The sequence below is a fragment of the Rana temporaria genome, chromosome 9 (assembly GCF_905171775.1).
Source record: "Rana temporaria chromosome 9, aRanTem1.1, whole genome shotgun sequence".
NCBI classification, from domain to species: domain Eukaryota; kingdom Metazoa; phylum Chordata; class Amphibia; order Anura; family Ranidae; genus Rana; species Rana temporaria.
The window spans coordinates 15,671,670-15,686,961 of record NC_053497.1 but is presented as its reverse complement, the minus strand read 5'-3'; the positions used below and the strand labels follow the sequence as shown (position 1 = coordinate 15,686,961).

General features: G+C 45.0%; 1 protein-coding gene across 3 annotated transcripts in view; it reads left to right on the top strand.

The window, feature by feature from the left end:
* PFKFB1 (6-phosphofructo-2-kinase/fructose-2,6-biphosphatase 1) overlaps positions 1-15,292 on the top strand; it is an 87,529-nt gene that overhangs the window by 16,437 nt on the left and 55,800 nt on the right. Inside the window, exon 1 of one of the 3 annotated variants that reach the window (XM_040322854.1) lies at positions 11,954-12,234. The exons of 1 other annotated variant lie outside the window; for it this stretch is intronic. In XM_040322854.1, the coding sequence (XP_040178788.1) occupies positions 12,081-12,234 (154 nt within the window). In that variant the 5' untranslated portion in view covers positions 11,954-12,080. Of the gene's footprint in view, positions 1-11,953; positions 12,235-15,292 lie in introns of those variants that run through there. One more of the 3 variants, XM_040322852.1, reaches the window with a different exon arrangement.

Sequence of the window (15,292 nt, the reverse complement as noted above, 5' to 3'; positions counted from 1 at the left end):
CAAAACTGAGGCTTGTACACAAATGCTAGAAGTCTGGCTGGCTGACCAGATGAGAGAACTAGAGCTGTTGATGTTTGAGATTTTGTGGCAATTTTAGAGACTTGGTTTATCAGCGCTCATGATTGGCTGGCAACCATTCAAGGGTATTTCCTATATGGCAGAGATGGGGAGGGTAAGAGAAGGGGAGGGTTATGCCTGTACATGAAGAACGATGCACAAGTGAATGAGGGATGGCATCATTAATGGAGCAAGGGAGGAGGTGGAATCCTTATGGGTAGAGCTTTAAGGGGAGGAAACTAAGCGGGATGTAATACTTGAAGTATGCTATAGGCCCCCTATCCAGAAGGAGGGGGATGCAGACCCTCCTATCAGTTTGGAATGGTGGCAAAGATGCTAAGAGGGGAATTTTAATTACCCAGATGTACACTTGTCGGAAGGAACCACATATTTGTCTAAGGTTTGTCATTTCCTAAATATCTGACTATTTCATGGGTCAGATGGTGAATGCACAAACAATGCGTTACTAGACCTACTGATTACTAACAAAGACCTGATTGCGGATGTGAAAATACGTTGCAACTTGGGAGACGGCGACCGCAGGTCAATTGGTTTCAGTATAAACTGCAGAAATCGGGAAACACAAGGGTGATATAAAGGCAATGAATTTAAAAAGAGCCAACTTCCCTGAACTGCGCTCTTTGCTAGATACTAAATGGGATAATATCCTAGTTGCCAAGAACACAGAGCAAAAATAACAGCGCTTTAAGAGTATACGAAATAAAGGTATTGGCCAGTGCCTTCCAAGGGGAAATGCAAATACAAATCCTTGGTGGCTGAACTTTAAGGTAAAAATGAATATAAAAGAAAAGGCCTTTAAAAATAAAGGGCTAATGAGGGGGGGGGGGGGTCATTGTCAGCATTCCAACTTTACAAAGAATGGAATAAGAAATGTAAGGGTGCAATCAGGGCGGCTAAGATGGAATACAAAAGGCACATAGAGGAAAGTTAAAGAATTTCTTGGGATTTTTTTAAGTACCAGTATATAAATGGAAAGGGAGGCCAGAGCAGAAGGCCCCATAAAGGATGACGAAGAGAATCTGGTTACAAGAGTTTTTTTTTTTTTTTTTTTTTTTTTTTTTTTTTGCATATATTCTCCTCAGTCTTCACTAGGGAAAGGGGGTAACCAAGTAACAGTAACCAAGATGGTAATGTTCATTTTCATAGTGGGTTACAAGAAGCACCCTCATGGCTAACAGAAGACCGAATTAGACATGGTCTTGAAAAACTTAACATAAGTCAACAGGAACAGATGGCTTGCACCCATGGGCCCTTAAGGAACTCGGTCAAGTTTAAGGCAGACCATTGTTCCTAATATTTGTGGACAGTTGGACCAAGTTAAGCCCTACAGTTGTCTCCCTTATAAGTGTTTGCATTTTCAATGACTCCCTATACAACTTCCAAGTGAGACATAAATTTGTTGATATTGTCCATGTGTTGGCTACAGTCATCCCGGTAATGGTATTATAAAGCTGGAGTATCCAATCCGAAAACTCATGAGAAATTTGGTATTTCTACCAAATATTCAGAATAGATCTGGTTGTGGGTGCCAATCCACCCTCTTAGATTCAATGGTAGATGTTAAGGGCATGGATACTACAGGGTGGGCCATTTATATGTATACACCTTAATAAAATGGGAATGGTTGGTGATATTAACTTCCTGTTTGTGGCACATTAGTATATGTAAGGGGGGAAACTTTTCAAGATGGGTGGTGACCATGGCGGCCATTTTGAATCCAACTTTTGTTTTTGGTGTATCCATATAAATGGCCCACCCTGTAGAACTCCTCTTGGTACTAAAGTTGGCATGTGAGAGTTGTTTAAAACATTTTGTTTTATTAACCACTTCCATACAGGGCACGTATACACCTTCCCGCCCAAGCCAATTTTCAGCTTTCAGCACTGTCGCACTTTGAATGGCAATTGCGCGGTCATGCTAAACTGTACCCAAACAAAATTGGCGTCCTTTTTCCCCCACAAATAGAGCTTTCTTTTGGTGGTATTTGATCACCTCTGCGAATTTTTTTTTTTTTATATTTTTTTTTAACCAACAACTAAAAAAAGACTGAAAATTTTGAAAAAAAATGTTTTTATTTTTTTCTGTTAATTTTTTTGCAAATAAGTACGTTTTCTCTTTCAATTACGGGCACTGATATGGCGGCACTGATGGGCACCGATGAGATGGCACTGATGGACATCGATGAGGTAGTACTGATGGGCACACATAGGCGGCTATGTGTGATGGGCACACATAGGCGGCACAGATGGGCACTCATGGGCGGCACTTATGGGTGGCACAGATGGGCACTGATAGGTGGGCACTGGGCACTGATGGACAATGTGGGGTGGCACTGATGGACAATGTGGGGTGGCACTGATGGACACTGGGGCGGCACTGATTTAGCTATGTTGCCAGTCAGTGCCCATTTGTGGGCACTGATTGGCATCTTTTTTTTTTTTTTTATCTGCCCTTCCCTGGTGGTCCATGTGGCGTGGTCCGGGGGGCGCGCAGCAGGTCAGAATCCTGAGGACGTCATATGACGTCCAGTCAGGATTCTACAACCACTTTGCTGCCGTCAATATGTCATTGGCGGGCGGCAAGTGGTTAAAAGACATGCTTCAGTATTGGCCATCCCTCTCCATATTAGAATTGACTTCTAATTATATAGGTGTAATGGTTCCGGGAGGGTATTTTTTTTTTTTTTTTTTGTCATATTTCTTCACCCTAATATTGTAGTGTTTTGTTGGAGATTTTTTTTTTTTTTTTTTTTTATAAGGCCCCATGCACACGAGAAGCAATTACAAACGCCTCTAAACTCACGTTTTTAAAGGCAAAAAACGGCGTTTAAAACGCCCATTTTTGCTGCGAATTGCGCAGCGTTTTGCTGCGATTAGCTGCGTTTTACCGCGTTTGTGGCTGTCAGCGCTTATTTTAAAGACCTTGTAGACCCTCCCAAAGTTTAAATGCAAAAATAAAACTCTTCTGAACCCAAAATTTTGCGTCTGAAAAAACGGATATAAACCCAACTGCTTTAAAACGCCAAAAAACGTGACTGTGTGCATGGACACATAGGATAACATTAAATGTGTTCAGGGGCAGTTGAAAAAAATGCCCAAATGCCTCTGAACTCGAGTTTAGCAGCGTCTCGTGTGCATGGGGCCTAAAAAGACAATGATATTCCTAAGCCCGTTCTCTAATAAGGAACACTGACAGAACATGGAAGCAGTGGAGAGGGTCTAACTGACTATACTAAATGGTACTAAACAGGAGGGGAGGACAGATGGCAAAATCGCATTAGTAAATAAGTTGCAGTGGCCCAAAACCACTACTAGATGTCGGGATACTACAAGAAATAATCTTATGCATTTCAATGCAATGCAAAAAATTGGGGCTGGACAACTCCAGTTGACCAGCAGGGGGAGCACTACAACTGCCCCAGACCTGCAGCCTTGTGGCGCACACACACTAGTCGGTGAAAAAATGTCATTAGAGTGCCAAGGACTGACAAAATATTTTTGATTGAGTATTCTTTGTACATAGCTGGCACCAGAAAAGCTGGGCCAGACGTCATCTGAATCCTGACCTAAATGGGAGCTGAGGGGGGGGGGTGGGGGGTTTAAGAACTTGTGTCCACAGCGGAGATTAGCACATTGTAAACGGCTGCTGGGTTTACACTGTAGATTATTACTAAGCGTTTCCGATCATTTTTTAATTTGCCGTCTGTGATCGCTTGGTGAGCCAAATCCGTTTTTGGCAGCGACTGCGTGTCTGCTGTGAGGACCCAGCAATGTGCGTGATGATCTCAGTGTGTGTGTGTATAGCAGGCTGGTATTGTAAAGCCAGACATATACTCTGAGCGGATATTTAATGATTTTATTGTAATTTTTTTAATTATTTACCATCTGGGTGTGTTAATTTTTTTTTTTTTTTTTTCTGGATTGGATGAAAAGGAAGATTCCCTTGAAAGGGACCTGAATGTCCAAAAAACATCCAATTTGGTGGCCAAAAATCATCCATTCATTGCGTTCCTTTTAACCACTTAAGGACCGGACCAATATGCTGCTGAACAACCTAAGGGGTTTTTACAATTCGGCACTGCGTCGCTTTAACAGACAATTGCGCGGTCGTGCGGCGTGGCTCCCAAACAAAATTGGGTTTTTTTTTTTTTTTTTTTCCACAAATAGAGCTTTCTTTTGGTGGTATTTGATCACCTCTGCGGTTTTTATTTTTTGCGCTACAAACAAAAATAGAGCGACAATTTTGAGAAAAATTCAATATTTTACTTTTTGCTATAATAAATATTATATATATATATATATATATATATATATATATATATATATATATATATATATATATATTACACACACACATTTCCTCAGTTTAGGCCGATACGTATTCTTCCTATTTTTGTTAAAAAAAAATCGCAATAAGCGTTTATCGATTGGTTTGCGCAAAATTTATAGCGTTTACAAAATAGGGGATAGTTTTATTTTTAGTTATATTTTACTACTTATGGCGGCGATCAGATTTTTTTTTCGTGACTGCGACATTATGGCGGACACTTCGGACAATTTTGGGACCATTGTCATTTTCACAGCAAAAAATGCATTTAAATTGCATTGTTTGTTGTGAAAATGACAGTTGCAGTTTGGGAGTTAACCACAGGGGGCGCTGTAGGAGTTAGGGTTCACCTAGTGTGTGTTTACAACTGTAGGGGGGTGTGGCTGTAGGTCTGACGTCATCGATCGAGTCTCCCTATAAAAGGGATCACTCGATCGATGCAGCCGCCACAGTGAAGAACGGGGAAGCCGTGTTGACATACGGCTCTCCCCGTTCTTCAGCTCCGGGGAGCGGGCGGCTAGAAACGAGTAGCCCTCGTCCCGGATCACTCCCCGCGGGTTTCCGACCGCCGCATGTAGCGCGGGGGGAGGGGGTCCCGATCGGACCCACGTCTAGGCAGGGACGTGCACGTACGCCAATGTGCCATTCTGCCGACATACATATACATGCGGTGGTCTGGAAGTGGTTAACCCAGGGATCTTCAAACTACAGCCCTCCAGCATTTGCGGAACTACAAGTCCCATGAGGCATTGTAAAACTCTGATATTTATAGGCATGATGGGAATTGTAGTTCCTGAACAACTGGAGGGCCGTAGTTTGAGAACCCCTTTTTGCACATGTAAATCATTTTAAGCCTGATTAAAGTCCCCAAACATATTTTCTGCAAGCAAAGACCCTGGAGAATTTTTTTAAATTATTTTTTTCTCTATTGGCCTTTGAGCTATACTGTTGGCCTTGTGCTGAGGTTGGTAATGTGTAGCCTGGTTGTCGGGCTGTTTAGGTGTTTTGTTTTTCTATTTAAAGTATTCGTAATAGTAGTTAGGACCACAGATTACAGGGTGCCTTGGCGCCACTCTGTGGCTCACGCATGCGTTTGCAAATGCGTGCGGACAAAACCCCTGTTTTTAACGCATACTGTTAAGACAGGTTAATTGGTTGTTCTGCAGGCTGGGCCGCCATCAGGGGGGTACAGGCAGTACACCTGTAAGGGGGCCCGGAGGTCCCCAGGTTGCCCGGATGGCAACCCCCCTTTTTTATATATATATATATATATATATACACACATACACACACACACACACACATACACACATACACACATACACACAGAGCTTTTTTTTCTCAGAAAATAGGTGCAGGAACTCAACCACGACCCCGTTCAGATTTCACAAACAGTAGAAGGGTCTCAAAGGGGCATTAAATACCAGAATTGCATTACATACAGAGTGCAGAGTTCAGGGGGTTACACACAGAGTGCAGAGCTGTCACTTGTAAACACAGAAACCAGACTTCTGTGTTTACAAATGATTGTGGTGAACAGGCACCAAAGGGTCTGAGCCAGAGGTGGTGGAACTGAGTTCCCCCAAGTTCCCCCTGAAAAAAAGCTGTATGTATGTATGTATGTATGTATGTATGTATGTATGTATGTATGTATGTATGTATATTTATTAATAAAAAAAAAGATAATCCCAGGGCCCTGGATGGCAAACCCCCTTTTTTTTTTTTTTTTTATTATTCCCAGATGGCAACCCCCTTTTTAATAAAAAAATATATATTTAGATCTTTTTTATTAAAGGGCCCAGAGGGCTACCCCCCTATTTTTTTATATACTTTTATTTTTTTTGTAAAGGGGGGGCCCCCACCCCCCCCGCTTCTCAATTCGCTGCATTTTTCCCTGGGCATTCACCAGGTTTTGTTACATGTATCTGTAATTGATCCTGCATTTTCAGGTTTGGGGCGCTCACGTGCACTGCCTGTGTCCCACTCCTGCTGTGATTGGCTCCCGTTCTGGCCAATTGGCAGCGTTCGCCAGGACCTGCTGATAATTCCAGAGAGGCAGACCACTGTTTGTCTATGACAAGTCAGATTGCCATTCTGTGAGAAGGGGAGGTAGTGGTCCGTGCTCCTGCTTGGCAGAAACAGGATCTGTGCCTTCCCCTAGTAAAAGCACTCCTAGGAACACATTTAACCCTTTGATCAGCCTGGAATTGACCCCTTTCTTGCCAGTACAGTGACATTTTTTTAGCCCTGATCACTGTGTGTGTGTGTGTGTGTGTGTGTGTTTTCGCCGTAATGTTGCAGTCCTGCTAAAAATCGCTGATCGCCACCATTACTAGTAAAATAAACAAATGTTTGTAGACACTAACTTTTGCGCAAAACGATCAATATATGCTTATGGAGATTTATTTACCTAAAATATGTAGCAGAATACATATTGACCTAAGGCTGCATTCACACCTGAGCGTAGGTCGTTTTTTTCAGTGATTTTTCGCGCGTATTCATGCTTGTTTGCATACAGCGTCCGACGTTTTTGTACTTCTGCGTTTTTTGTTTTAGCCAATAGGAAAAATTATCATCTTTTCATCACTTGTTGGTAGATTTATTTTATCTTCTGCCTGGGTGAAATGTTCTATTATTAAAGTGACAAAACGCCCGTTGTCGCGCTAGTCGCTTGAATCGAGCGTTTCCATTACTTTCTATGGGAAATGGAAACGCTCAACGTCCGACAAAAAAGGGTCCAGAACTTGTTTGAGCTTCAGGCGTTTTGGAGTGGAGATGTGGACCAGCTCCATGGGGAATAATGTATTTTTTTTTTTTTCCTCTAGCGTTTTTGAGCGTTGCGCTTCAGGCGACAAAACGCTCAGGTGTAAATGCAGCCTAAGAGCCGCTTCACACTGGGGCGACTCATCAGACGACTCAGCCGCCTGACAAGTCGCGTCCCATTCTATTCACCAGAACCATTCTAATAGGAGCGACGCAAGTCGCTCCGACTTAGGCTCCATTCACACCTAGGCGTTTTCACGCCCGCCGCTATTGCAGCCTGCAATACGCTGGAGGGGTGATTTAACATTGTCGGCTATGGAGATGGTTCACATCTCCACGCTGAAACGCCTGAAGCTAAAAACAAGTCCCTGACCCTTTTTTTTCAGGCGTCTTCGGCGTTCGGCCATATTACACAATGTGTAATCACCCTTCCAGCGAAAATCGCTGTATAAAATGCCGCAATTTGTCACGGTAAACACCGCAAATCGCCTACGCCTAGGTGTGAATGCAGCCTTAGAAAAAGGTTCTTGTACGACTTCGGGGGCGACCTGCATTGACTTCTATACAGAAGTCATTTTGCAAGTCGCCTCTGAAAATGTCTTTAGGGCGCCTTGCCGAGTCGCCCCCGATGTCGTGCCGCCGCAGTGTGAACCGGCTCTACATTGGTGAAATTTGTTTTATAGCACAGAAAAACCAGAGGTGATCAAATGCCACCAAAAAGCTCTATTTGTGGGGGAGGACATTTTATTCATGTACAGCATCGCACGACCCCGCAATTGTCAAAGTAATGCCGTACCGTATCGCAAAAAAATGGCCTGGTCATGAAGAGGGGGGCAAGTGGGTTAATCATATGTATTTAACCGCTTAACGCCCGCCGCACGACTATTTATGTCCACAGAATGGCACGTACAGGCAGAAGGGCGTATATATACGTCCTTGCCTTCTAGCGGGTCGGGGGTCCGATCGGGACCCCCTCCGCGGCGGGCGGCTTACCTGCGGGAGCGATCAGACTCGAGGGGGCGGCTGTTCGTTTCTGTCTGCCCCCTCGTGATCGCTCCCAGCCAATCCCGCGAGCCTCCTCCGTGTCACTTCCTCTGCCTGTAAAATGTAAACATAGGCAGAGGAAGTGATGCAGCTCTCATCTCGGCGGTATTTTCAAACCGCCGAGATGAGAGAAGACTCGCACAGTAAGTCGCACCTAACACTACACTGACACCACACACATAGGCACACTTAACCCCTTCCGCAAGTTTTGTTTGGGAGCCACGCCGCACGGCCGCGCAACTGTCTGTTAAAGCGACGCAGTGCCGAATTGTAAAAACGCCTCTGGGCATTTAGCAGCATATTGGTCCGGGGTTTAAGTGGTTAATATGTATATGGAAATTTGTAGTAGTTTTATTATGGTGGTTGTTTATAGTAAATAATACATACAGTTGACCCCCCCCCCCCCCCCCCAATTCACAGGAGTTTCGTCCGTAGATCAAACGCGGATTGTGAAAAACCGGATGTGGTCAAAAGTCTATAAATGCCTAATTTTTCAACTTCTTTTGGCGCTTGGGTTCTTTGCCAAAAGCCTTAGAAGGTGCAGGGCGTTTGGGCGGCATCTTGGGGCTTTAAGAAGAACAAAATTGAAAAACCCGAGAACACTTGCGTATGTAAACGATGATCAAATCACACATGTGAGGGATCGTTGGAGCAATAATTCTAGCACTAGATCACCTCTAACTCTAAACTGGTAACCCATAGAAATGTTTAACTCTTCGCCTATGGAGATTTTTAGTACCGAAGATTGTCGTCATTCCACAAGCGGTCGCTATTTTAAAGCGTGACATGTTTGGTATTACTTTACTTGGCATAACATTATCTTTTACATTATAAAAAAAAAAAATTGGGTTAACCTGCGGTTTTAATTCAAACCTGTGTTTTTTTTTTTTTTTTTTATTAAATTGCGTTTCGTAAGACCTCCGTGCAAATACGGTGTGACAGAGTATTGCCACAATGGCCATTTTATTCTCTAGGGTTGCTGCTAAAAAAATACAAATATATATTGGGCTAGATTCAGCAAGAATTTACGTCGCCGCATCTATTGATACGCCACGTAAATTCAAAGCTGCGCCGGCGTATCTTCTTTCTGTATTCAGAAAGCAAGATACGCCGAAATTAGCCTAAGATACGACTGGCGTAAATCTCTTACGCCGTCGTATCTTGGTTGCATATTTACGCTGGCCGCTAGGTGGCGCTTCCGTAGATTTCAGCGTATAATATGCAAATGAGCTGGATACGCGGATTCAGAAACGTACGTGCGCCCGGCGGATTTTTTTACGTCGTTTGCATAAGGCTTTTTCAGGCGTAACATTACTCCTGCTTCTATGAGGCATAGCCAATGTTGAGTATGGACGCCGGGCCAGCGTCGAATTTTGCATCTGTCGTTCACGAATAGGGCTTTGCGTAAATTACGTTCACGTCGCAAGCATTGACTATTTGCGACGTGATTAGGAGCATGCGCACTGGGTTACGGTCACGGGACGGCGCATGCGCCGTTCGTGTGAAATGTCATTTACGTGGGGTCATGTTTTATTTACATAAAAAAACACGCCCACCTCTTGACCATTTTGAATTTGGCGCGCTTACGCCGGCAGATTTACGCCGCCGCAATTTACGGAGGAAGTGCTTTGTGAATACTGCACTTGCCTCTCTAAATTGCGGCGGCGTAGCGTAAATAACATAGGCTATGCCCGCACAATTTTACGTCGCCCTACCTGAATCTAGCCCATTATGTATGTAGTAATTGTCTAGCAAAATTTATTATTTTTATTTTTTTAACTTGTAGACAAGTGTCAGGCTTGGGCTGCGTTCACACCTGAGCGTTTTGTCGCCTGAAGCGCGACGCCCCAAAACGATAGAGGGGGGAAAAAATACATTATTCTCTATGGAGATGGTTCACATCTCCACTCCAAAACGCCTGACCCTCGAACGCCTAAAGCCCAAACAAGTTCTGGACCCTTATTTGTCACTCGAATTGAGCGTATTTTGGCGTTTTAAATTGGTGACCCTAGACCTGTACAAAATCGCGGTAAAAAAAAGCTGCGTTTTGTCGCCGCAAATCGCGGTAAAAAAAATGCTACGCTCGGGTGTGAATGCAGCCTAAATCCTTGACTGCTTGCCGACCGCCGCACGCAGATATACGTCTGCAGCATGACACGGCCAGGCAAAAGGACGTGTGTGTGTCCCCTTTGAGAAGTGGCATTGTGGGCGTGCTCTGTGACTCTGACCGCGGGTTCCGCGGACTCGATGTCACATTTCCCCAGTCTTCCTGGTGACAGGACACTGATCACAGCTCCCTGTAAATCGGGAGCGGCCATCGGTGTCGTGTCACACACAGCCCATCCCCCCCCTCCTACAGTTAAAAACACTCCCTAGGGCACACCTAACCCCTTCAGTGCCACCTAGTGGTTTAACCCCCTTCACTGCTGGTCATTTACACAGTAATCGGTGCACTTTTAAAGCACTGATCGCTGTAAAAATGACAGTGGTCCCAAAGTGTCAAATGTGTCCGCCATAATGTCGCAGTCACAATAAAAATCGCAGATCGCTGCCATTACTAGTAAAAAAAATTTTTTTTTTATAAAAATGCCATAATTCTGTCCCCCTTTAACTTTTGCGCAAACAATCAATATACGCTTATTGCGATTTACCTAAAATATGTAGAAGAATAAATTTTTCAAAATTGTCGCTCTTTTTGTTTATCGCGCAAAAAAGAATGCAGAGATCAAATACCACCAAAAGAAAGCTCTATTTGTGGGAAAAGGATGTAAATGTTTTGTTTGGGAGCCACGTCGCACGACCGCGCAATTGTCAGTTAAAGCGACGCAGTGCCGAATCGCAAAAAGCGGCCCGGTCTTTGGCCAGCCAAATGGTTCCCGGGGCTTAAGTGGTTAAATATGTTTGTTTACATGTAAGTGAAATGTCCGAATTGGCTTGGGTGGGAAGATGTTCTGGGTCCCTCCCTCCTCCTGTGGCAACCAATTGGTGCAGGAGATCTGGGGGCGTGGTTCTACTTTCTGTTACCTCCCCCTTCTGGAAGCCGTTTAGTACTGGAAGTAGAGCGGGGGCGTGGCTTTCTTCTCGCCCCTTGTGGCCCCTCCCCCTTGTTGCAGAACCATTGATCAGGTGTGTAGCAGACGTAGTACAACAACAAATGGAGGTGTGGCTCTAATTTCCGCGGCCCCTCCCCCTCTGTCGGCTCCTGTAGTGCAGAAAAAGGGGGTCCCACCCCTTCAGTACAGGAGATGGGGGGGGGCTCTCCTCTCGAGGTCCCACCCCTTCAGTACAGGAGATGGGGGTGTGGCTCTCCTCTCGAGGTCCCACCCCTTCAGTACAGGAGATGGGGGTGTGGCTCACCTCTCGAGGTCCCACCCCTTCAGTACAGGAGATGGGGGTGTGGCTCTCCTTCAGGTCGGCCCTCCCCCTCTCCGGCAGTGTAGTAGGTGTCGGGGGGTGTGTCTCCCCTCTGGAAGTTCCTCCAGTACAAGGATACGGATCAGGGGGGTGTCTCCTCTCCATCCCGCCCCCTCTGGAAGCTCCTCTAGAAGCTCCTCTAGTACAAGGATAAGGAGATAGGGGGGGCGTGTCTCACCTTCAGCTCAGCCCGCCCCCTCTGGAAGCGCCTCTAGTATAAGGCGATAGGGGGGCGTGCCTCACCTTCAGCTCAGCCCCGCCCCCTCTGGCAGCTCCTCTAGTATAAGGATAGGGGGGGCGTGCCTCACCTTCAGCTCAGCCCCGCCCCCTCTGGCAGCCTTCAGTACGGTGGTGGAAGGAGATCGCGGCGGACTGTGCACGCTCCGATCCACACACAGGACACGGCCCCGGGTCAGGTGACACCTCGGGTGACCCCCAGGCAGGCACAGCTGGCCATGCACAGTCTGGACGCGGACTCGGCTCGGTCAGAGGCGGGGAGGACACCGAACAAGAAGCAGATGGCGGACCGGCTCCGGGAACTGACACAGACCAGGCTGCAGAAGATCTGGATCCCCCATCAATGTGATCGTCTGCAGCAGAGGAGGGGATGTGAGTGACACCCACCGGGGAGGGGGACAGTGTGTGTGTGTGTGTGGGGGGGGGGGGGGACACACATTGCCCCCCTCCAATACATACAATGTGTGTGTGTATACCAGAAAGCAATGGGGGGGGGGGGGGGGGGGACAAAACATGTGTTCTTCTTTGTTCTCTAGTGATAAGATTTGGAGTAGAGATGACGCAGATCATCTCTGAGCTGCATGTGTCTGTTGTGGTTTTCTAGTGTGTGTGTGTGTGTGTGGTTTAAAACCTGACCTTGTAATTTTTGTTGTAGCACTTGGAAGAGCCTCGTACTTCAGGGTATGGTTAAAAACAGGTGACATTCAGCACCTGAGCAGCCAATCACCTGCCCAGCTACTGTCACCTAGGATGTCCTTGCTCCTGTGTGATGCCCAACTATGGGGTTCACTTACCGAAAATATACTCATCTCTGCAAGGGATTTTTTTTTTTTTTTTTTTTTTTTTACTTTCTTTTCCCATTCATTGCATGCAAAGTTACATTTTAACCACTTTGAATATTTTTTGCAAGGAAAAAAAAATTGCATGCGTGAGTGAAGAGGGAGAGATAGATAGGGAGAGATAGATAGGGAGAGATAGATAGGGAGAGATAGATAGGGAGAGATAGATAGGGAGAGATAGATAGGGAGAGATAGATAGGGAGAGATAGATAGGGAGAGATAGATAGGGAGAGATAGATAGGGAGAGATAGATAGGGAGAGATAGATAGGGAGAGATAGATAGGGAGAGATAGATAGGGGGAGAGAGAGATGGATGTATGTACGTACATGTGTATGTATCTATATCTGTATATATCTATCTCTCATGTATGTGATTGGGTATTTGCAAGGACATTTTTCATTTGCTTCACCAAAAAAAAGTGGTTAAAATGTAACTTTGCATGCAAGGAAGAGAAAAAATAATATTTGAAGCAAAATGTACAAATGTTTTCTCTTTCTTTCATGCAAAGTTACATTTTAACCACTTTTTTTTTTGGTGAAGCAAATAAAAAATTTCCTTGCAAAGAATACCCAATCACATACATGAGTAGTAATGAAAAAAAGGTGGTTAAAATGTAACTGCATGCAAACAAATAGGGGGGGGGGGGGAATAAAAAAAAATCTTTGAAGCAAAATGTGCAAGTGTTGACTTGCTGTTTACAAAATATTTTGTATATCAGAGGGTCGTGTGTGTACATTTTATTATTTGTATATGGCACCTCCATCCCTGGGTAAGAAGTACAGTTTTATTATTTTTGTGCCATAGACATTTTGTGTGTGTGTGTGTGTGTGTGTGTGTGTACATAATAAAAAAAAATTGATACATGGTTAAAGTTAGTAGTGTTTAACAGTTTTTTTTTGGTTTTGCATTATTAATTGGAAGCTTTGTCTTCGAACTGGTGACTTTTGTATACAAAAAAAATCCCCTAAGGAAGCCCTTGGTGGCGAAACATGTAATGATGGATATTAAAGAGGAAGTAAACTTTTTTTTTTTTTTTTTTTTTTTTTTTTTCCTCCTCTGGGGGGAAAACCCTGCAAGAGAAAGGCATAATGAGCTAGTATGCATAGCACGCAGCCCCTAAAGCGCTCCTTGTTCCCCCCTCCCCGCCATGTCCCCGTCGATCATCTTCCGTGTATCGCCGCTCCAGGCTCTGTGACTGGCCGGAGCAGTGATGACGTCACTCCCACGCATGCATGTGGTCCCAGCATTATTCCATTCAGAAAACCGGCACGCGTGCGCTATAGACATCGGTGCAGTGTTTTCTGCAAATATCTCCTTAACCGTGTAGGTTTAGGAGATATTTCTTGCACCTACAGATAAACCTAGATTAAGGCTTGCCTGTAGGTGCAAGTTGTCAGAGTGGGTTTACAACCACTTTAAACCGTCAGTTTTATGTGAAAAGGCTAAAGAAAAAACTGTGTGAGATGCAGTCAGACAGGTTGCTGTTGCCCTTCTGTCTGTTACAGTGGTTGTAAACCCATTCTGTTAACTTTATGCTACAGGTAAACCTATATTAAAGGAACACTAAAGGCAAGAATTATTTTTTTTTTTTTTTTTTTGGGGGGGGTAAAATAACATGTTTTACTTGCCTCCACTGTGCAGCTCGTTTTGCACAGAGTGGCCCTGATCCTCCTCTTCTGGGGTCCCTCGGCGGCTGTCTCGGCTCCTCGCAAAAGCTTCCCACCTTCATGCGAGCTCCCTCTCATGGTGGAAAACTTTTGCGAGCGTGATACAGCGGCAGCCATAGCCGCCGACTGTATCACTTGGCCCCGCGCCATCCGCTGTGCTTGAGAGCAGCGCCAGCCAATGGCTGCGCTGCTATCAATCAGTCCAACCTAGCCAATCAACGGCCAGGCTGGGAACCGAACAGGATGACGAGGACGCACCCGGGACTTTCGAGGGGTGAGGTAAGTAAAACGGGGGCTCGGTGCTGTCGGTACTTTTTTTTTACCTTAATGCATAGGATGCATTTAGGTAAAAAAAACTTGTTTACCTTTTACAACCCCTTTAAGGCTTACCTGTAGCTACCCAGGATATCTCCTAAACCTACATGGTTTAGGAGATATCCCCCCTGTGTCTGCATGTGCCCCGACGTGATTAACACATGCGCACTGAAGCAATGGCACGTCGTGCCATTGCTTCAATTAGATGTGCCGTTACCGGGGGCTCCGACGCACTCCGGCCAATCACATCGCGGGTAGCTGCGATACCCGGAAGTAAGCTCCGGGAGAGATGTCCGCAGCTGGAGGGGGGGGTCAAGGATGGCTGCGGGGCTTCGATCTAAGGTAAGTAATGCATAACGAGCTAGGATGCTATGCATACTAGCTCATTATGCCTTTGTCTTGCATTTTTTTTTTGGGGGGGGGGGGGTTTACAACCACTACTTTTAACCATGTATCAATAAAATGTGTTTATGTAAACTGCTGGTTCTATGTCTATGGCACCCTTTAAAAAAAAAAAAAAAAAAAATCTGTCTACTTACCCAGGGATATTGTGTGTGTGTGTGTGTGTGTGTGTGTGTATATGTATGTATGTATGTATATATATATAT